Source organism: Dipodomys merriami, unplaced genomic scaffold (assembly GCF_024711535.1).
Source record: "Dipodomys merriami isolate MVZ:Mamm:240054 unplaced genomic scaffold, mDipMer1.0.p SCAF_1, whole genome shotgun sequence".
Lineage (NCBI taxonomy): Eukaryota > Metazoa > Chordata > Mammalia > Rodentia > Heteromyidae > Dipodomys > Dipodomys merriami.
The window spans coordinates 7,463,891-7,484,620 of NW_027202270.1; the positions used below are offsets into that span (position 1 = coordinate 7,463,891).

The 20,730-nt window shown below is 56.9% G+C and overlaps 1 protein-coding gene across 1 annotated transcript; it reads right to left on the reverse strand.

Moving 5' to 3' along the window:
- Positions 1-2,137: 2,137 nt before the first annotated feature.
- Positions 2,138-16,228, reverse strand: Itm2c (integral membrane protein 2C). The gene is made up of 6 exons (XM_070015097.1): positions 16,024-16,228; positions 7,849-7,989; positions 5,856-6,044; positions 4,779-4,889; positions 3,773-3,923; positions 2,138-3,169 (listed from the first exon to the last, which is right to left on the reverse strand). The coding sequence occupies exons 1-6, from the start codon at positions 16,141-16,143 to the stop codon at positions 3,078-3,080; spliced, it is 804 nt and encodes a 267-aa protein (XP_069871198.1). The 5' UTR covers positions 16,144-16,228; the 3' UTR covers positions 2,138-3,077.
- Between the last annotated feature and the right edge of the window lie 4,502 nt (positions 16,229-20,730).

Here is a 20,730-nt window from a genome sequence, read left to right on the forward strand (position 1 = left end):
AAAACAAAAAGCACCATGTTTATCAGACTGGAGTACACAGTATCATGATACTGATTTTTCTCAGGTAGAATTATAGATTTAATCAAAACTAGTAAAAACCTCGACAGACTTTAATGAAACTTGATAACCATTTCTAAAATGTATATAGAGCATAAAAGCATAAAAGAGGCATGGCACTGCTAGAGAAATCAAGGTAGAAAACTTGCACTAGCAGGTGGCCAGACTTATTTTTAGTGTGGTTGTAACTCAGTGATAGACACTTTAGGACAGAGTGGAGCGTCAAGAAATGGACTTTCCAGTGTAGTTCCCCCCTCCCTTCCTCCTTCTTCAATACAGGGTCTCACTTACTATGCAGTTCAGCAAGGCTTCAGATTCATGATCCTCCTACCTCCACAGCCTTCTCTGTGCTGGGATTACAAGTTTGCACCACCATGCTCAGCTTAGTGTTTTTTTTTTTGGTGCCAGTACTGGGGCTTGAACTTAGCCTCACATTCTCTCTTGGCCTTTCTGCTCAATGCTGGTACCCTACCACTTGTGGCACAGCTTCAGCTTTTTTCCTGGTTAACTGGAGATGAGTCTTTTAGATTTGTTTGCCTGAGCTGGCTTTGAACCTTGATCTTGAAAGCTCAGCCTCCTGAGTAGTCAGAATCCCGGGGTGAGCCATCAGCCTCCACTGTCACTATTTTCTCACACGGAAGCATTAATCCATGTACATTTCTCATTGGGTAAATTGCCTGATTAAGTTCTTTGCTCTTCTTTATCGTGCATTTTTCATGATTTATAACTTTGCGTATTTAGGGAAATTACCCTTTTTATGTCCTATGGGCCAGTGGTAGTCGTTCAATTTTTGCGAATAAATTCTCAATTGGGGGCTATCAGGCCTAGAGGGCCTTCCCTCTTCTAAGACTGATTATGTAAATCCTCTTCAAATACTTTAATCGTTTTATTTCATGTTTACAAGTTGATTTGTTCAGAATTCCTATCACCCAAGGAAGCAGGATTCAGCTTATCCAAGTGGCCACCCAAGGATTTCATTAAGAACAGGCCACAAGTCGCCGCTAACCTGGACTGCCACTTTAACTGTATTACCTTTCTCTGTAATTTGTCACCTGCTGGGCTCCCCACGGTAGTTTTAAGGCGGGGTCTGTGAAGGCAGCTCCTCACGCTTTGCTGGAGTTACCTGCTCTTCTCTACAGAACTCATTGTCTAGTTCAAAAACAAACTTGATTGGCATTTTTTTTTTTGGTGCCAGTACAGGGGCTGAAACTCAGGGCATGGGCACTTTTCCTTAAGCCTTTTCTGCTCAAGGCTGGTGTTCTACTACGTGAGCCACTGTTCCACTTCCAACTTTTTGCTGATTAATTGGGGATTAGAGTCTCATACTCTCCAGGCTGGCTTGGAACCACAATCCTCAGATCTCAGCCTCGTGAGTAGGCAGGGTCACCGGTGTGGGCATGGGGGCTGGCGTTGGAATCGACTGCATTTAGATGCAGGAGTGAGCAGAACTTCTCCTGGCAAGCTGCCTTTGGGTCCCACCCACTCCAAGGTGTGCTCACTGGAGTCTTTGTGGCCCCAGAAAGGTAGCGAGATGGTGAGCAACACCAGGTATGGGTTCCCACCGGCTTCATCGCGGGGCAGACAGAGGCCCGGCTCCCGGGGCCACCTAACCAAGGCTCTGGCCAGCTCCCCACACTCCGCTGAGAATGTGACCTTGTGGCTATTACAGATGCAGCAGAATGGTGGATCTAATTGGCCGGACATGGTGGGGAATATGATCGCGTCCTTGTGCTTAGCATAAGGACATGCAATGACATCATCAGCACAAGAACATACAATGACATCAGTGTAAGAACATACAATGGCATCATCAGTGTAAGGACATGCAATGACATCATCGGCTGGGCAGAACAGGGCGGGGGTTTGGCAGTGTGACCTTGAGTGGTCCTCCCCCTGGCTCCACAGCGGCGCTGGAGGTCGGGGAGGGCAGGAGGGGACATTCTCCATGGAACCCCTTCAGGGCCACCAGCCACGGTGTGCGGCTGCCCCCTGCCCTGTCCCCCAACATCCGCCCTGCCGCAGCCTCCACAGCCCCCAGCCCCACCTGGCACCCCGTCCATCTACCACGCTGGACCCCACGTCAGAAGTAGGTTTTTTTTTTTAATTTTCTGTAGACACTTCTGAAAAGAGATCTATTAGAGAAAATATACAAAGCATTTAAGAGTTTCCTCTCCAGAGAGCAACCCAGTCTAACTGGGGGCGTCGGAGCCTCTCCAAGGCTTGGGGGTCAGGACAGTTAGCATATCAGACATCAATAAAACCATGCAAAAAGTGAGAAGGTAAAGGAAAAGCATCACCCCAGAACGAGGGAGCAGGAGGCACAAGTACCAGGCACCCCCCATCGCTTCCACCGGCACTGCCCACTGCCCAGAGCCCTCAGTTGACACCTGACCCCCCCTCTGCACCCCTGCTGCTCCGGGCTCCGTGGTGGGGTCCCACAGGTGCTCCCGTGCCAGGCCGGGCCCCGGGCTCAACTCTTTGGTTCCACTCAGAGAACAATTGTGCTTGGCAGCGTCTCCCCGCCCGTGCTCCAGGCTCCGGCCCGGGGGCCCGGCCTGCCACCCCCATTTGTGCTGTGGCAGGCCCGTTCCTGGCCACGCCCCTCTGTCCCCAGGACTCTGGACAGTGGGGGACGTGTGCTTGCAAGGTCAAAGCATTTCTGGGCCTTCCCAACCGTACAGAACCGACCCCTGGCGACCCCGGGCCATCCCCCCTGCCCTGCCCAGGCCTCCCGTGCCTGCTCCTCCCTCTAGTTCCTCCCCTCGGCCCAGATACCGGGGAGCTGACTTCAAAATGACAGGCCACAGAAACCCATTCTGGATGTCCCCTCTGACCCCGCCCTCTGGGAGGCCAGCAAAGGCTCGGTCCTGGCACAGGGAGACGGGCAGGGCCGGGAGAAAGGGCGGGACACGTCAGTCTATGCAGAGGTGCCCATGGTTCAAGCTAAGCGAAGGGAGGGAGGGGGACCAGAGAGTTGGGGGGGAGAAAGAACGGGGCAGGGGCGGGCCCGGAAGATGGCCTCACACCACCCCACAGATGAGCGTCTCCACCACGAAGGTGTTCTCAAAATGGCGGATGGCGTTGCAGTTCTTGGCTCCACGCTTGTTGATCCCTAGGAGGAAAAAGAAAGTTTCTAAGAAGTCCAGTGAGGTCTGTGTCCAGGCGCAGGGGGTGGCCAGCCTCTAAGCCAGCCAGAGACTGTAGGCCCCAGGCGATGGATGGGGGGGGGGGAAGGGGAGGGACACCCAAGATGCAACAGTGATTCACCCAAAGCAGCACCATGAAGCCATCTCCCAGCTGTGTGACCTTCGGGTGTTACCTAACCTCTCTGTGCTTCACTTGCCTTGTGTTTGAAAGGGATAATCAGAATAAAAATGATGGTGGCAGGCGTGAGTGTAGAGCAACACCTGGCACATGGAGAGTGCTGCATGGTGTTCCGTTGCAGCTGTTCTTGGAGCCCTGGCACAGCCGGAGACTGTCTGGGGTGCCGGGGTGGGGTGCAGGGCCGGGGCCGGGCTGGGGCGGTGCCTGTGCCGGGGGGCCTGGGCGGGGTCGGGGGCGTGGCCGGGGCGTGGCCGGGGCGTGGGCGGGGTCGGGGGCGTGGCCGGGGCCTGTGCTGGGGCGTGGCCGGGGCCGGGGCCTGTGCCGGGGCGTGGGCGGGGTCGGGGGCCTGGGCGGGGCCGGGGGCGTGGCCGGGCCGGGGCGTGGCACTCACGCCTGCGTGTGACCCGGCGGCGCAGGCGGTAGGTGTCCTTCCCGTTGCACAGGTGGAAGATGAAGGAGCCCAGGGCCTCCTTGTCGCTGACGTGCTCCGTCACCACCATCTCCTCCTGGATGATGTATGTCTGCGGGAGGTAGGTCCCTCTCTGCAGAGGGGACACAGCTGGGGTCAGCGGCCAGGACGAACCCTCCACCCCCCAGGGCTCCCACACAGGCCTTGCTGCCATGCAGGAGAAGCCAACGTGCACACGTGCGCACACACACATACACACACTTGTCCGCCAGACGCCTTGTGCTGGCCCTGATGTCTGCGGCCAGTCCCCCTCCACCATGGGGCTGAAACACACAACGGGCAGCATGTCCTCTCTGGAACTGCCGGCCCAGATGAGTGGGGGGGGGGAGGGGAGGTGGCTCTGATGAGTGGGGGAGGGGGAGGGGAGAGGTGACTGATGAGTGGGGGGAGGGGGAGGGGGAGGTGGCTCTGATGAGTGGGGGGAGGGGGAGGGGAGAGGTGGCTCTGATGAGTGGGGGGAGGGGGAGGGGAGAGGTGGCTCTGATGAGTGGGGGGGGAGGGGAGGTGGCTCTGATGAGTGGGGGGAGGGGGAGGGGAGGTGGCTCTGATGAGTGGGGGGAGGGGGAGGGGAGAGGTGGCTCTGATGAGTGGGGGGAGGGGGAGGGGAGAGGTGGCTCTGATGAGTGGGGGGAGGGGGAGGGGAGAGGTGGCTCTGATGAGTGGGGGGAGGGGGAGGGGAGAGGTGACTGATGAGTGGGGGGAGGGGGAGGGGAGAGGTGGCTCTGATGAGTGGGGGGAGGGGGAGGGGAGAGGTGGCTCTGATGAGTGGGGGGAGGGGGAGGGGAGAGGTGGCTCTGGGGACAGGAGCAGGGTGTGAGGGAGGCGTGACCAGCCTCCCTGGCGGCCCACCCTCGCAGCAGCCTCCCTCCCCTGGGCCTGGCCTCCGCAGAGGGTGGGGAGGCGGGAGGAGAGGCTGTGGGCCGCTCACCTTCACGTTCATGAGGAGCTCCCAGAAGTTCCGGGGTGGCAGCACGATGGTGGTGTTGAGCTCGATGACGTAGCACTTGTCCAGGGAGATGTCGTGGTAGGCGGTGAGGCCCTGTGCCAGGGAAGGGGGGGGGACCCGTCAAGTCTGGGTGCGAGGAGAGGCCTCAGTCCCCCAGGGCCACCCGAGCCCTTAGCCTCCAGGGGTGCAGGCTTGAACGCGGGGCCGGGCACCGCCTCCTCCTCCTCCTCTACGATGATGATGGATGATGATGGGAGGAGACCGAGGAGCCGCTCCCCCTGGGGGTGGGGGGAGGGGGGACAGGGCGCGGCCCTGCTTCCCACCCCTCATCTCACCGCACCGGCGAGGCGGGCCAGCCCCAGCGGAGGGCGGAGGGCGAGGGTCGGACAGAAACCCTGCAAGGCACCAGCCGTGGCTCACGCCTGCGGTCCCAGCTACCCGGGACAGACTGAGATCTGAGGATGGAGGTTTGAAGCAGCCCAGGCAGCCACGTCCATGACTCTTATCTCTCAATAATCACCAAAAAAGTAGGAAGCAGTGCCGTGGTTCAAGTGCCAGCCTTGAGCGGAAAAAAGCAGATGGAGAGGAAGGAAGGAGGGAGAGAGAGAGGGAGGGAGGGAGGGAGGGAGGGAGAGAGAGAGAGAGAGAGAGAGAGAGAGAGAGAGAGAGAAGGGATGGGGAAGCCTGGACCTCACTGGCTTACTTCAAAAACAGCCACAGAAGACGCTTATTTAACTAACTAGGAAGGGTATGAGGGAACTTTCTAGAATGCTAGCACATGCCAGTGGAAACCAGTCAGGTGCACATCAGCCCGTGGTGATATGCACGCGGGAGCGGGCAGGAAGACTGTAGCGTCGGTGACAGCCAGTGTCCACACGTGTCAGTGGCCAGCACAGGTCCCCAGGGGACCACACTAAGCGAGAAGGAGGAGCTGGGCCCCCGTGCTGTGGTCAGCAAATGCTCCAAGGATTCCTCTTGCTCTGGGTCCTGGGGATGCTCCTCTACTGGGCACCCCAGTTCCTGGCAGGTCACTGCCCCCACCCCAAGAGCTAGCCTCACCCGCTGGAAGTCGTGGATGATGTCTGCAGGGTCCCCCCCGCCGAACTGGGGCACAGGGACGTTGATGCGCTCGTAGTTCTCCTCGAGGTAGATCTTCACGTCCTCCTCCAGCTCCCTGCGCGTCCGGATCTGGGCGGACAGCGAGTCCTCATACAGCACGCCGCAGTGGAAGAAGTTGTCTCGGGCCAGCTGCACAGGCAGGGAGAGGCGGGCGGTCACAGGTGACGGGTTTGACCACCACTGCCTACTTGTCCCCATCAGGTGTGGGGAGGTGGGAAGGGTGGGTCCTGGCAGACCAGTTCACTCCCAGGGGATGTGATTGTGAGGAAGCCAGGCAACCATGGCTCACACCTGTAATCCTAGCTCCTCAGGAGGCTAAGATTTGAGGACTGCAATTCCAAGTCGGCGTGGGTGGGAAAGTCTGTGAGACACTTTTCTCCAATAAATGGCCAAAAAAGCCTGAAATGGCGCTTTGGCACAAGTGGTAGAGTGCTAGCCTTGAGCAAAAGAAGCTCAGGGACAGTGTCCAGGCCCTAAGTTCAAGCCCCAGGACTGACAAAATTAAAAAATTGTGAGGACTCAGGTCAAGTGAGGGGCTGGATGCTGGAGGGGAGGTGTCTAGGCTGTCTAGGTGGAAGACCTCAGTCCCAGTCTGTGAAATATGACGTCTCTCTGGCCTCAAAGTCGCAGGGAGGGGAGGGGATGAAGTCAGGTGCTTGGGTGGTGGGTGGGTGCTCTGGACAAACCTGAGTTGGACAGGCTGGGGCTGGGTTGGGGAGAGAGACCTGCAGGGAGGGCTGAGGAAATTCTAGGCTATTCCAATGCCTCCTCCATGTCTCCAAGACCTTTCCTAGCCCAGAGACCCTGAGATCCTCAATCACAATGTCTGCCGCCCCCAGCAAGTGGGTGAAAAGACCATGCTGTCAGTGGGGGGGGGAGGGGGTGCACCATGATTTCTCAGGGAACCCCCTGATCATAATTCTCTGTCTTGGTGCAAGCTCTCCCTTGGCCATGCAGGGGCCCTGGGGGCTATGTGGAGAGCCAGGGGAGGTAGGGGACAGGGCTGGGCCCCACTGTGCTTGCCAGGGGCTGCTCTGAGATGCCGTGCTGCCTTGGAATTGGAGTGGGGAACCCCAGGACTGTGTGAGTGAGGACAACGCAAGACAAGAGTCAGGATGGGGCCACCGTGGGAAAAGGCTGGAGAGGAGGGGGGAAGCTGCTAGTCAAGGGGGGGGGGGCTGGAAGGTTTGGGAAGCCGGCTTTCTAGGGACACCCCAAGGTGAAAGTAGTATGGGAACTGAGCTTTGTGGGAGAGTGCCGCAGGACAGAAACTCTCCAGTAATTTCCACTGTGGAAAAACCGAGTGACAAGAAAATCACAGGCCTAGGGGCGAGAGGTCACCTGAAGCCCTTGCAATACTCGTTTATACATTTGAGCAACTTCGGATTTCACTACTTGCAGGTCCCACAGGTGGTGACACCCCTTCCTCCTCAGACTGGGGTGACACCGCTTTATGGGTGCAGGGCCCCAGGGGTGTGGCTGAGGGTCAGGGCCAAACACTGGCCATGATAAGTCTTCTCCCTACCCTACCCTCCTATCTAGAGCCCAAATCTTCCCTCCCAGGGTAGAATGAGGCCATCCTTACTGCACAACCCCCTCCTTGCGTGTGGGGGCTGAGCTGGGGGGAGAGCTCTGACTTCCTTTTCTGCTGGCCTCAAGCTTCTGTTGCTAGTGCCGCAGGTGACACTGCCGGATGAAGGCTGCTGCAGTGTTTGGCTCCCAGGACAAAGAGCTCTGGTTGGGGCTGGCATAGGCACCATGGAGGAAGAGCCAGGCAGGAGGGAGGACCCTGTCCTCTGGGTCTACCTAGGCACTGCCCCTCTTCCTGAGCCCTCAGTACTTGGCTCTCCCCTGCTTCTCCCCCTCCCCGCACCCTGCCCCGCTCTCCCTCCCATCCTGGGGCTGCCTCTCTCTACCACCGCCTGCTCCTCACCTGGGCAAGGAAGAAGTATCTGTAGATGTAGACGGAGGCGAAGATGAGGCCCATGAGCAGCACGACCATGCCCATGGACAGGTAGCACACTCCGCCCACGGAGCCCCCTTTTTTGGGACGGTGGTGAGAAGGCCGCTCCTCCTGTGAAAAGCAGTGCTGGGTCAAAGGTCAGTCAGGTGTCTAGACTGTCCCTCTGGCCAGGCCCAGAGACCTGGGTGACATGAGAGGATGGCACATGTCTGCCCTGGGATTGCTGGGTCTCCTCCCAGCTAGAGATACTGAGACCTACCAGGAAGCCAGCTTGAATCACCTCAGTGCTGAGCTCCCCTGTTGTAGTGTGTGTGTGTGTGTGTGTGTGTGTGTGTGTGTGTGTGTGTGTGTGTGTGTGTGTGTGTGTGTGTGTGTGTGTGTGTGTGTGTGTGTGTGTGTGTGTGTGTGTGTGTGTGTGTGTGTGTGTGTGTGTGTGTGTGTAGCGATGGGCACTTGTCCTTGGCGTGGCAGTCATGGACCTGCAGTCGACTGTGCTCAACTCCTCCTCCCTGCTATCCAGCAGTGTCAGAAGTAGCATTTACTAGGGGATGTTTGGAAGCATCTGGAAGCCAGGGAGCTCCCGCCAAGAGGGAACTATGGCTATCAGGATAGGCCAGGCCAGGAGGCCCCAGGAAAAATCCTGTTCTGGGAGCCATATACTTGGGCTCAAAATGGCAGCTGCAGAGTTACCCAACACCAGGCCACGTTATTTCTGGAGCACTGAGTGTATGAATAGAAAACTCAAGAAAACTGCTCTACCTGGAGCACTGGACTGCAAGCCAGCTGGATCCAGCTTGGTCATGCCTTCCTGTCCTCTGTACCTCCCATGCTAACCAGGCATGGTCCTCACACGTCCTGGGAGACCCCCACAAAGACCCCAAACCTGCCTCTGCCTCCCGCGACTACGGCCAGCCCCTCCCCCACGGGCACAGATACCGCCCCGCGTGAGGCTAGAGGTCAGTCAAGACGAGGCAGGCTGCGAGGAACCCAAGGGGGTCCAGCCAGAAGCCTGGAGGCCCATCACTCTGGCTCTGCCAATAGGGGCTGCTCAGTGCGCTCCTGGCCTCAGTTTCCCCATCTGCAAAATGAGCAAGGCAGACTCCACCTGTTTCTTCCGCCCCTTAACATGGGGAAGGTTGTGGTGGGGACATGGCTCGTGCTGGAAGTTACTCAGGATGAGTGCTTATCTCTCAGGGCAGCACAGGGGGGTCCTGGGCTTGAACTTGAGGGTGTAGATGGAGCATCCCAAGGGGTCTGATTCCTTGCTGCTCCGTACCCTCTCTAGGCAAAAGCCGGGAGGCATCTGAGAGTCCTGCAAGGTGCATTCCTCAACGGGCAGCCAGCTCCCAGTCATCGCCCCAGCCCCTGCCCCGCCAGCCCCTTCCCATCTGGCACCTGGCCACACTTAGCTCCGCCCCCTGGAGTGGGGCGGGGACTACGATGGCTTTGAGTTTCCAGGGGGCAAGTATGAGCATCTCCAGCCACCCAGGGGCTGCTGCAAATGAGGTGGCAGACTTCTCAGCCTTCTGTTGGGTTTTTTTTTTTTTTTTTTTGGTGTCCATACTAGGGCTTGAACTTAGGACCTGGGTGCTGCCCCTTAGCTTCTTCACTCAAGGCTGGCGCTCTATTCCTTGAGCCACAGCTCCACTTCCCTTCTGCTTGTCCAATGGTCGGCAGCGGATCTAGGAAAGGAGTCTGAGCAGGAGACAGGCCAGGCTGCCGGTGCCATCTGTGACTCTTGCCTGGGGCACAATGCACAGCAAAGCCAGATTGTCTCTAGGGGACTGGTGGGTTTGGGGCTGGTGGGGACCAGTGTCAGGAAGGGTTCCGAGACCCAGCAAGACGCCACAACCTCCCCTAGTCAGGTCTCCCGTGTAAACTGTGACATAGGTTTTGCTGGGATTAAAAGAGACAAAGAGCCCCAGAGCCCTTTGTAGAAGATAAAGCACTCGATAAAAATAGCAGATCTATGGGGCCAGCCCTTCCTTTTTGGTACTGGGCCGCAGACAGCTGTTGAGGCTGCACCGTGGCCGCGCTTTTTGCTTCCGAGTTCTGATAATTCAGAGGCACTAGTTTAGGAGATCTGCCCTAAAAAGATAAAATATCCTCACTGGATGGCAAGCTGGAACCTGGGGGCCTGCTCTATGAATCAGGCCACCTGCCCGTGAGGCTAGACCTTCCAGTCTCTCTCTGCCTTTGTGCTGCATTGGGCTGGCCCAGCGTCCAGATATGAGGTGAAGGGCTGCGCCCTACACAGGAAGCGGGGCGGGAGATGAGGAAGCGCAGGGCAGGGAGCAGGTCAGTGGCCCAGGCTGCGGGAGAATGACCAGATGTGGTCCAGAAGGAGAGAATTCCAGCAGGGACCAGTCACTGGGGATCCTTCACCTAGCTGGGTTGGTGACCAAATCCATTTTGTAGCTAAGGACGATAAAGCAGATCAAAGCCCAGCACCAGTGGCTCACTCCTGCAATCAAGCTACTCAGGAGGCTGAGATCTGAGGATCAAGGTTCAAAACCGGCCTGACCAGGAAAGTGTGTGACTCGTATGTCCAATTAACCAGAAAAAAAAAAAAAAAGCTGGAAATGAAGCTCTGACTCAAGTGGTTAAGTGTGTCAGCCTTGAGCAAGACAGCCAAGTGAGACCACTCAGGCCCAGAGTTCAAGCCCCAGTAAGTACCAGCACACACAGAAAAAGACCAAGCTTTTTCTATTCTCAATACATTTGGGGGGCATACTTCCTGGAGCTCACCACAGGTCAGGGGTAGGGGAGACTCTCTGCAGGAGAAGAAAACCTTTGTGTTCCACGGCCCCTACTCCCTCTGCAGCTTTTGTGGGTGCCCCCCATCTTCAGATCCTCAGCCCAGCAGCCTGGAGCCCCTATTTCTTTCTATAGCTCATAATACTTGGTAAGCATCCACTATCTGGCTCTTCTTTCCAACCTTTTTGTTTTGTTTTGTTTTCTGGTCCTGGAATTTGAACTCAGGGCCAGGGCGCTGTCCTTGAGCTGCTTTTGCTCAAGGCTAGTGCTCTACAACTTGAGCCACAGCACCACTCTGGCATTTTCTGTTTATGTGGTGCTGAGGAATTGAACCCAGGGCCTCATCTGTTCGAGGCAAGCACTCTACCACTGAGCCACATTCCCAGCCCCTCTTCTTTCCAGTCTTATACTTTGTATGTGGTTCCCAGGTCTGTGCATGGAGTAAGTTTTGTTTTTCTATCTACTGTCAGTTCATTTCATAGACAGAAATGATCATCAGATCCTTCAGAAGAAGAAAGAAAATGGAACACTTCCCTCCCTCTCCCCTCTCCCCCCCCCCCGCCCTGCTCCTGCTGCCCCCCCACCCCCACTGAAATGATGGCTCCTTGTTTGCCTCTACTGACGTCTCCTATATACACATGGGTCTCAGCCACTCTGCCACCTTCCTGATGCCATTCCTACCTGCAGAAGCAGGACCCCTCAGCCATGTCAGGACTGGAGGGCTGCGGTGAGCAGGCCAGACTGGAATTCTACCATGTTCCTGCTTATGGACAAAAGTACCAGAGCTGCCTTTGCTAGCAGGACACAACCAAGGCCAAGGTCAAAACCCCAAAGCCTGGAACCCTGCCGGCCCCCCATGCCCTGGCAGGCTGTGACCTCCAGGTCTGAGGATGATAAGGCAGCAGGGAAGGTGCTGGAGTGACCAGTCTTCCTGATATCTCCACAGCTGCTTCACCCGTCAGGCTGGGGACCCAGACCCTGGCAGGTGGGGGGCTTCTGTTTATAAGTGGGAAAACACTGCATATGGTTTCCAGGCAACGGGCTCTGTGAGCGAAGTATACACAGGCACTTGTGTGGAGCACGTGAGGGGCCTGCAGCCTGGTCTGCAGGCTTCACAGGGCTGTGGCGCTGCGCGTGCGACGCTGGGCACCACTGGCTCACACCTGTAATTTTAGCTACTCAGGAGGCTGAGATCTCAGGATCACAGAATCAAAGCCAGCCTGGGCAGCAAAGTACGTGGAACTCTTGTTTCCAATTAACCACCAAAAAGCTGTGGCTCAGATGGTAGAGTTCCAGGCTTGAGTGAGAAAGACAATACCCAGGCCCTGAGTTCAAGCCCCAGGACAGACAGACAGACAGACAGACAGACAGACAGACAGACACACACACACACACACACACACACACACACACACACACACACACACACAGAGGGACAAATGGGACCCTAAACCCCGCAAGTGCCAGCTCCCAGGGAGGGGTCTCCACCATGGTCCCCCAGAGAGTTGTCCACATTAACCACAAGCTGATGAATTTACAATCTGTTCTGCTGCCGGGGGGCGGGGGCAGCCAGACCCACAGACCTGGGCCAGCACAGGCGGAAGGCTCGGGGGCTGGGGTGGACTCCTCTCACAGCGACTCTATTCCCGTCCTTAGCTTTTTATTTCTTCTCCCTGGGCTGCAGACTTGCAGAGGCAAATATGCCACAGGGTTTGTGTGTGGGGAGAGAAGGGGGAGCCTAATTGGGAGCAGGAGGAGGCTCCTGACCACAGCACAGTGGCCCAAAAGCCTCCTGGGTAGGTGCCATGTGCTGTGAGGCTCAGGGCCCGCTGCTGGTGGTCTCGCGCTCCTGCTCCTGCTCCTGTGCACATCAGGCTCTGCTTGGCTGGGCCAACAAATCCTTTCCTGGCCTCTTCCCGGACAGTCAAGGCATCTTCAGAGAACAAAGGCTCAGGAAGGCTGCTGAGCAGCTGGGGAGAAACCTGGGGAGACTGGAGGGAGAAGGGGCGAGGGGGGGGGAGCCAGGATGTACAATTGGGACTTTTATCAGATCCATTCTTTTTTCTCATTGGAAGTTGACTGACAGCCTGGAATTGTGCAAGGACGGACGAGAGAAAAGATAAGAGAGGGAGGTGGGAAGAGAGGCAAAGCAGAAAAGCCAGTGCATCCACCCAAACTCGAACATTCCCTGGGTCGGCCAGAAAACCTGAAAGTCCTGGGGATGGACAGGGTACCTGCTGCCCTTTCTCCAAGGACCTTCTAGACTGGCCCAACCAGCCAACAGGCCTCAGGAGCCCAAAGTGGGCCTCCATGCTGGCCAGATCTGCCCTCCAAGAGTCAGGGGACCCTCCCCCTACCTCTTCTCCTGCCAAGAGCCAGCAGCCAGCCAGCAGCCCAGGGAAAGAATAATCAGGTCCTCAGGTATGCAGGCTGGGGGAGGGGCAACACAAGGGCCTTGAATCCAAGGCAAAAGTCAAGGGGAAAATGACAGAGCTGAGAAGATGGCTGAATCGGGCATAGTTTGACATTCATCTCCCTTTGAAGTTCCCCTGCCTGTGAGCCTGTCTATGTGTGCCCATTCAAGGGGGCATGCATGCCAATGTGTACACACAGCAGTCAAAGGGAAGAGCAAGCGAGCTGCGTGCGGCGCGCAACCAGTGGGCCTCCAGTCTCCCCATTATCTCCGGGTAAATACCTCCTGGGGAAGCCGGGCAGCCGCAGGCCAGTGGGCCTGCCCTTGACCCTTCCTCGGCTCACCCAGGCACTTCCTTCCAGCCTCAGGTCTGGGGACAAAATCCTCCTTGTTTCAGTGTTTGCTCAGAAGCCAGGGAGGTCCTTCCTGGGCCAGGGCAGTGCTGCAGCCGTCCCTGATTGCTGTCCCCACCCTCTCTGTCCAGCCCAGGCTAGACACAGGTCAAGCAGAGCCCAAAGACCCTGGGTCTCAAATCTGTTCATTGTATGGTCCTTCCACGTGATTGCCTGTTGATCCTTCTTCCTTTTGAGTCCAACTCAGACACCAAAGAGGGTTCTAGGATCACCTCCAGCCCCAGAGACACCGTCTAATAAGCTGCTCTGTGCACTGGCATAAGTACAGGACAAAATCCAGGTGTCCTGTCCTGATAAAGCAGCTTCCGGTCTTCTCACCCTCCTTTTAGCTTCTTGGCCCATCTCTCAGTGCCCTCACAATGGCTGATGGTTTGTCCTGAGCTACAGCTGGGAAATGGGCCTCTGGCCTGCTCTCTCTGCCAGGCCAGGCAGTGGGCAAGGGGAGATGTGCCTGTTGGCCAGGTGGAGCAAGAAGGGTCCTGCAGGAGTGGACTGTCTTGCAAAGTTCCCTATCCAGGCCATGACAGGCATAGCCAACACACAGCCCCCAAAGCTCACCGCACCAGCTCACCGCCTGGATAAAACCCTGTAAAATCACCAATAGACAGCTCTGTCCTCCAAGTGGCAGGATTTGAATTCCTCCCCTGATTTCTAGTGTCTCATACTTCGCCCTGCCAGGAGAGCGGGGGAGGGGGCATTCAGCAGGCTCTGAGCCATGACTAACAGCCAGCAGGACAGGACAAGGCTGATATTTCCATCTCATGCTGGTAACAGCATGAAGAGGGGCCTTTCAACCTCAAGGACCTGGTAAAAACCAGACGCTAGATGTCAGTTACTGCCCAAGCCCTGCTGATAGGGGAGATCAAAATAAGCTACCCCAAAATGTGCTGCTTGAGCTTATTTGGAAACAGCTATTCGGAGGGGCTGCAGACAGGGGAACAGCTATGAAAAGCTGTTCTTTTGTCAGAGAGATTTGAGCCCATAGAGAAAATGAAATGAACAGCTGATGCATGATGCGCACAGGCTTTCTCTGAGGTCCCCTTCTTATGTGTCTAGGTAAGATCTTTTCACAGCAGGAAGAGACACCAGGTCTAAGGCCTAGCCCACACTAATGACCACAGGTGGTCTTCAGAAGGCTGTCACCTGGGAAGCTCAAGACCAATTTTAGGTTCTCTCTGTCCCCTACCAAGTGTCTGTTCCTGTACACTAGCTATGCCTACACATGCCAGCGTGTTTCATAGACAGAAAATTACCAAGTCTCCCCAGGTTCTCAAGAGAATCTGAAACTTCCCCCACGGCCATCCTGTCCCACACCGGCCGCAGCAGGCTGCCACTCCAGAATGTGCCACTCCTGCCACCTTCAGGGGACCTCTTGGTGGAGTTGGAATCCTGTCCTCCCACCTCTGGCTTGATCCATTTCCCCCATTTCCCCTCCCCCCAATCCTGTGGCTCCCCGCTGCCCGGTTCTGGTTCCAGGTTTTAGGCTGCCTGTCCCTGGGAGAAGCAGCTGGGAAGATAAGAAGCCGCGGAGGGGAGGGGAGGAGGCTCGGCCCCTGGCACAAGCCGCAGACCAAAGTCAAGTATGAGATGCTCTGGTCCATCTGAACTTCAGATACAGGCGGGGCTCCTCTCACGGTGGTACTGGGTGTCAGGAATTCGTGTCATCGCGGCCCCCACCCCCGCGCTGGAGGCCGGCACCCCTCACTCTGGGTCTCTAATCAGGCTGACACCCACCTCTGAAGTCCCTCTCCAGACACCCCTCTCGGGGGACCCCGTCCTTCTCCCCCGACCCCGTAATCCCCGGGGAAGGCAGCCACAAACTTGCCTTGGGGAGAGGGTGTGGCCTGGCACTTCCGATGGGAGGGTTGGGGCTTTGGTGCGCCCCCAAATCGCTGGTGTGTGTATGGGGAGGGGGGTGTGCGGGGAAGAGGGGCAGCCAAGACACCGCTGCCCAGGCACACGGACTCCGGGTCGGGCCAGCGCCCCCGGGGACCCGGACTATGCCCCGACTCACTCCGCGCAGCGCAGACAGGTCTCCTGGATGGGGGGACGCCCACCCCCAGGCCGTGGCGGGGTGGGAGAGAGCGCAAGCGCCCAGGGCCGCGGGAGTAGTGGAGGGAGGCAGACCGGAGGGGAGGGCGCAGGGGCGGCGAGGAGAGGGGGGCCCGGGCCCCGCGGGGTGCGGGGGGGAAAGGCCCGCACCCCAGGGCCCCGGCTCAGCGGTTCGGTTTATTTCCACTTAATCCGTAAAGTCCCCGGCGCGGACGGGCGGCGGGGCTCCGCGGAATCTCCGAGGCGCGAGCCCCGGGCCCGCTGCCCCGCACCGGCCGGTCCCGCAGCCCGCCCACCGCCGGGGAGAACGCCCTCCGGCCGGCCGCCCCGGCCCGCGGCGGGGACCCGACGCCCCGGCACCCCCGCACACACTTCGGGACGAGCCCGAGCGCGTCCCACCTGCGGACCCGCCCTCGCGGCGGACCCGGCCTCGCGCCTCGTCCCGGAGCGCTCGCGGAGCCGCAGCCGGGGTCCGCGGGGCGCGCCGCGGCTCCCGCCCGCCTCGCTTACCCGGGCCGGCGTCAGCAGGATCTCGGCGGCCGACGCCGGCGCCGCGGCCGCGGCCGCCGCCTTGTCGGCCTTGTCGCCCTTGACACCGGCCACCGCCGGCTGGAAGCTGATCTTCACCATGGCTGCGCGAGCCGCGGTCCGCCCCGCAGCCTCTGCCCTCGCCGCGGTCCGCGCCGCGGATCCCGGAGCTGCACGCACCGGAAGTCTGGCTCCCGGCCCCGCCCCGCCCCTCGGCCCCGCCCCCTCCAGACCCCGCCCCGATCCCGTCGGCCCGGCCCCGCCCTCCGCGGGAGGACCGCGCCGCGCCTGCGCCCCGCGTGCAGCCCGGGGTTCGCGCCACGCTCAGCTCGTTCAGGCATTCAGTCATCGCGCGTGGACACATCCCTCTCCCTCGCCGATCGAGCGTCCCGACGAGCACCCATGTCCCGCCCCATCCCCTTCACTCTGCATCTCGCTTCCGCCCCCCAGCACCCTTGGGGTGTGCGCCGAAGCCTCCGAGAGACGCAGGGGTCGCCCTGGTTCTTTGGCTCCGGGTTAGCAACGACAGTGGCGGTGAGCGGCTCTGCCCCGCCCGCTGGAGGAGGAGGAGGAGGGGAAGGGGCGAGGGGAGGGGAGGGAGAGAGGGACACCTAGGTCAGGGTGGGATCAGAGGCTTGGGTTCCGGTCAGGCGCCCCTGCAAGGCCTCGGGGGTGCTGGGAGACCAGGGCTCATGCGCCTGGGCAGCGCTGGCCGCAGGGCCCTGCTCTTTCCCCAGTCCCGGCCAGGCAGTGCACAGCACCCAGCAACCCACAGGCGGCCTTGGCTCTGCTGTTGGGTGGGCGGTGGGAGGAAGGAGTCTGCCAGCAGGCTGAGGCCGGGCCACTGCCCTCTCTTCCTATCGGTCGGGTCCTGGGCAGCTGCCTCGGCCCTCGATCTGGACACACTGGCTCAGATCTTGAACGTGGCCAGCAGCTTTGCTGGCCAGGTCGAGGAGGAAGACAAATCTCATTGCCCCTAAAGCCACCACCGTCCTGGAGACCTTGGAGGGAATGGGATGGGGAAGGGCAGGGTTTGAGGAAGATGAATTTGGAGAGGAAGGTGGCCGGACTACCATGAATCAGGAGCTCAAGACCCAAGGGAACCTGGGGATCTGGAAAACCCCAGCTCCCAGGTCCTGGTCAGCTCAGCAGCAGCACCCCTCAACGCTCACTCCTCCACCCAGTGTTTTCCCAACCACCCCGCTTTACCGAGCATCATTTTAAATTCTGCAACAGAAGAACAGAGATGCCCAAAATACAACCAGCAGTTGAGATCTGATTCTATGAAACCTTCTGTCTGCTCAATTCCGTCAGATCTGCAGTCACATGATCTTCATCACCTAGCTAGACCTTCACTTCATGTGACAGGGACTAAATGGACTAAATGTAGGGTCCCTGAGCTAGTGTAGGGGCAGACTGCTAGTCAGCCCATCAGGAACATCTGGCTACATCCCCTGTGGCCTAAGGATGTTCAAGTATGCACCCCACTTCCTCTAAAAGACTTTTCTGACCCACCTGGATAAATCCCTTTGCCTGTGAGCTCTCAGCTCTGTATTCCTCCCCCTCCTGCCTCTCCTTACCTTTAACATTCTAATATACCACTGCTCAGTTGTAGATTTCTGGTCAAACAGTTTTCCAGGTAAAGAATGAGTTCAGGGCTGGGAAGGTGGCTCAGTGGTAGAGCACTTGCCTTGCATGCATGAGGCCCTGAGTTCGATTCCTCAGCACCACATAAAGAAAAAAAAAACAGAAGTGGCGCTGTGGCTCAAGTGCTACAGTGCTAGCCTTGAGCTGAAGAGCTGAGTGACAGCGCCCAGGCCCATGGTCTATATCTCATTCCTTTAATTCCTCTTGTAGTTTTCTATCTGGAGATCTTACACATCTCTGTAAGGTCTGCTCCTGGATGGCAAGCAGACTCTACCCTCCTCGCAGCAAAGGCTCTGCCCAGTACCTGTGTTACCTAGGCAACTGGCACACCTGGAAGAGGTCACATCTGCATCTGCTGAGGTCATATCTGGACTCGATGTGGCCATACCTTTTCCCACAACTACCCTAGATAAGGCCTAGCCCAGGGCCAGATGCCCTCTTTCCGAGGTTCTTTCCAGCCGTGTGGAGGGCCAACATGGCCTGGTGCCAGGTGGAACGATGAATAAACCTACCCCTTACCTGAATACCACATGCGTGGTGTGCTTCTTACTCAACCTCCTCTTTAAAAACCTAACATAAATGGTTCCGTTTGAACCAGGGAAGGCCTTAAAGTCAGGATAGGTGGGATTCCTCTCCGTTTTTTTTTTTTTCTTTTTTTGTTTGTTTTTTTTTTCCCCCTTTTTTGCTCTGAGGAATACCCACAGTTCTGTCGGCCTTTTTGCGAACTGGTCTGTCTGCTGCGGACACAGCGCATCAATACCATTTTTCTTAAGTGTGTGCTTAAATGTATCATTTTTTAACATTCTCATTCTTCTCACTTCTCACCTCTTTTCTGGTACTATATGGCTACACTATGGAGTCTAGACAATTGACCTTGGGCGTTAGTTCACTGAACATTGCCGGATCCTAACTCCCTGAGTCAGGTAAGCTCCACCAGCCGGGACCCAAAGCAGGTAACATCTGGGTCTGTTGCCTGTCACCTGGTGAGAACATGACATGTTCTTCCTTGGCTTCCTCTCTCGTATTCTCTCAATGGCTTCATCACAAACCACAAGATCAGGCCACAAGGCCAGATGATTACGGAGTAGGAGCCCCTAGGACAAGAGCAGCTAAAACTGCTGGGGTTCAAGATGGCCATAAAAAGGGTTTCTATTAAGCCCAAATCCCTCAAGAGGAAGACACAAACAAAACCAAGGGGTAAAGTATAAGGAGAAGAAAGCATGAGGCTATCAGGGTAAAGAAAGGGCAGAAAGTGAACTTAACAGACCAACAGACTCCTCCCCCCTCCCCCCGCCCAGGGAACAGCCTGAGAGGGACGCCAGAGTCCTCCAGACAGACTGGGAGACAATGGCATGCTCTCTTACAACTGCCTTGTGACTAGGTTTCCTTACACAAAATCATCCCCAAGGCAGTAAGTCACAGAATCAAGTCAGATGTCCAAAGTCTGTCAGAATCATGTACTTAAGCTGACTTACAACTCATTAATTTTGGAGGTTACAGCTAGCCATACATTGGTGCTGTAGATGACACTCTGACAATCAGCATTGAGTTTCTCTACAGAAACTTGAAGGCTTCTTTTTCTTTCTTTTTTTTTTTTCTTTTTTTTTTTGAGTCCGGTCGTGGGGCCTGAACTCTGGGCCTGGGCGCTGTCCCTCAGCTCTTCAGCTCAAGGCTAGCGCTCTACCACTTGAGCCACAGCGCCACTTCCGGCTTTTTTCTTTTTGCTTATGTGGTGCTGAGGAATCAAACCCAGGGCCTGGAGCATGCAAGGCAAGCGCTCTACCACTGAGCCACCTTCCCAGCCCGAAGGCTTCTTTTTCTAAAACACTGACTCTTCACTGAGGCCTGTTGTGTGCACATGAGCATGTGTGCGCATGCACGCGTGCTCACCCCCACCCCCATATTGTATTATCTCAGTTGTTGTAACCTTTGGATCAGATTTTATTCAACTGCAAGACACGTTGAGTGTTTGCAAACCCGTTTGTCCAAAACTATTTACTACAGGGTTCACCTGGCCACTGGCCCAAGGCAGCTGGCATGTGTTTCTTCTACCACTCCCTTGTGTTTTTGGTCAGCAGCTCCAGCACTGAAAGTCCCTCAGCCTTATCATAAAGCCAGGCCACTTATCAAGACCGTGACGTCAGCTGCAGAAGGAATTCAGTGGTTTCTGGATTAAGTTGGTTACCATATTAGCCTGCAGACCTCAAGACCAAGGTCAAGATGTTAAAAAAAAAAACTTTTGAAACCGGGTCCATGACCAATGAACGGACAATTACAGGTCACCCAGCCCAGCACATCAATAAAAGTTGTCCTCTGTCGTGGAGAGGGCGGCCAGGCTACTTCTTTGGTGGGAGCTAGCTCCTTTCTGCCCTCACACTGACATCTCAAGAAAGCCTGGCCTGCCTCCTTCTCAATGTCTGGCCCAATCTTGTTTCTTCTGTTTCTATGCCACAAGGTCCCATCTGGACAGGGACGGTAGAAAGGAGTGAGGTCTGTTCACCTCCGGGCTCGGTACTGCAGAGCAGGGTGTGGACAGGGGCTCAGCTCTGAGGGGGGCTGGTGCCGCGCAGCGTCCTGCTCATGGAAGAGATTGTGTGAGGCACATACGAGACAGGGAGCATCCAGGCCGGATCTTTGACGGCAACCCTGCCTTCTACTAGTCCCCCTTCCGTTTCTGGAAGGTTCTATCATATTGGCATGGGAACAAACCGCATCTAACTCAGAACACCTGGTATCCTAATCATGTTTTAAAAAACAGATTTCCTTGGGTTTTCTGCATACCTTCTCTTGTCATTTGAGAGTAAAGACTCTGTGTGTGTGTGTGTGTGTGTGTGTGTGTGTGTGTGTGTGTGTGTGCGCGCGCACGTGTGTATTGGGGCTTGGACTCAGGGCCTGTTGCTTTTGCTTGGGCTTTTTCACTCAAAGCTGAGACGATATCACTTGAACCACAACTCCATTTCTGGCTTTTGGGTGGTTGCTTGGAGATAAGAGTCTCCTGGGGACTTTTCTGCGTGAGTTGGCTTCAGACCACAATCCTCTGTT

What these genes read in the sequence shown, in the direction of transcription:
- Itm2c (XM_070015097.1), bottom strand. Translation starts at nt 16,143, where the DNA reads ATGGTGAAGATCAGCTTCCAGCCGGCGGTGGCCGGTGTCAAGGGCGAC. An exon ending in TCCTGCTGACGCCGGCCCGG is followed by an intron (nt 7,990 to 16,023) that starts GTAAGCGAGGCG and finishes TGCTTTTCACAG; the next exon opens with GAGGAGCGGCCTTCTCACCA. An exon ending in CCGCCGGGTCACACGCAGGC is followed by an intron (nt 3,170 to 3,772) that starts GTGAGTGCCACG and finishes TTTTCCTCCTAG; the next exon opens with GGATCAACAAGCGTGGAGCC.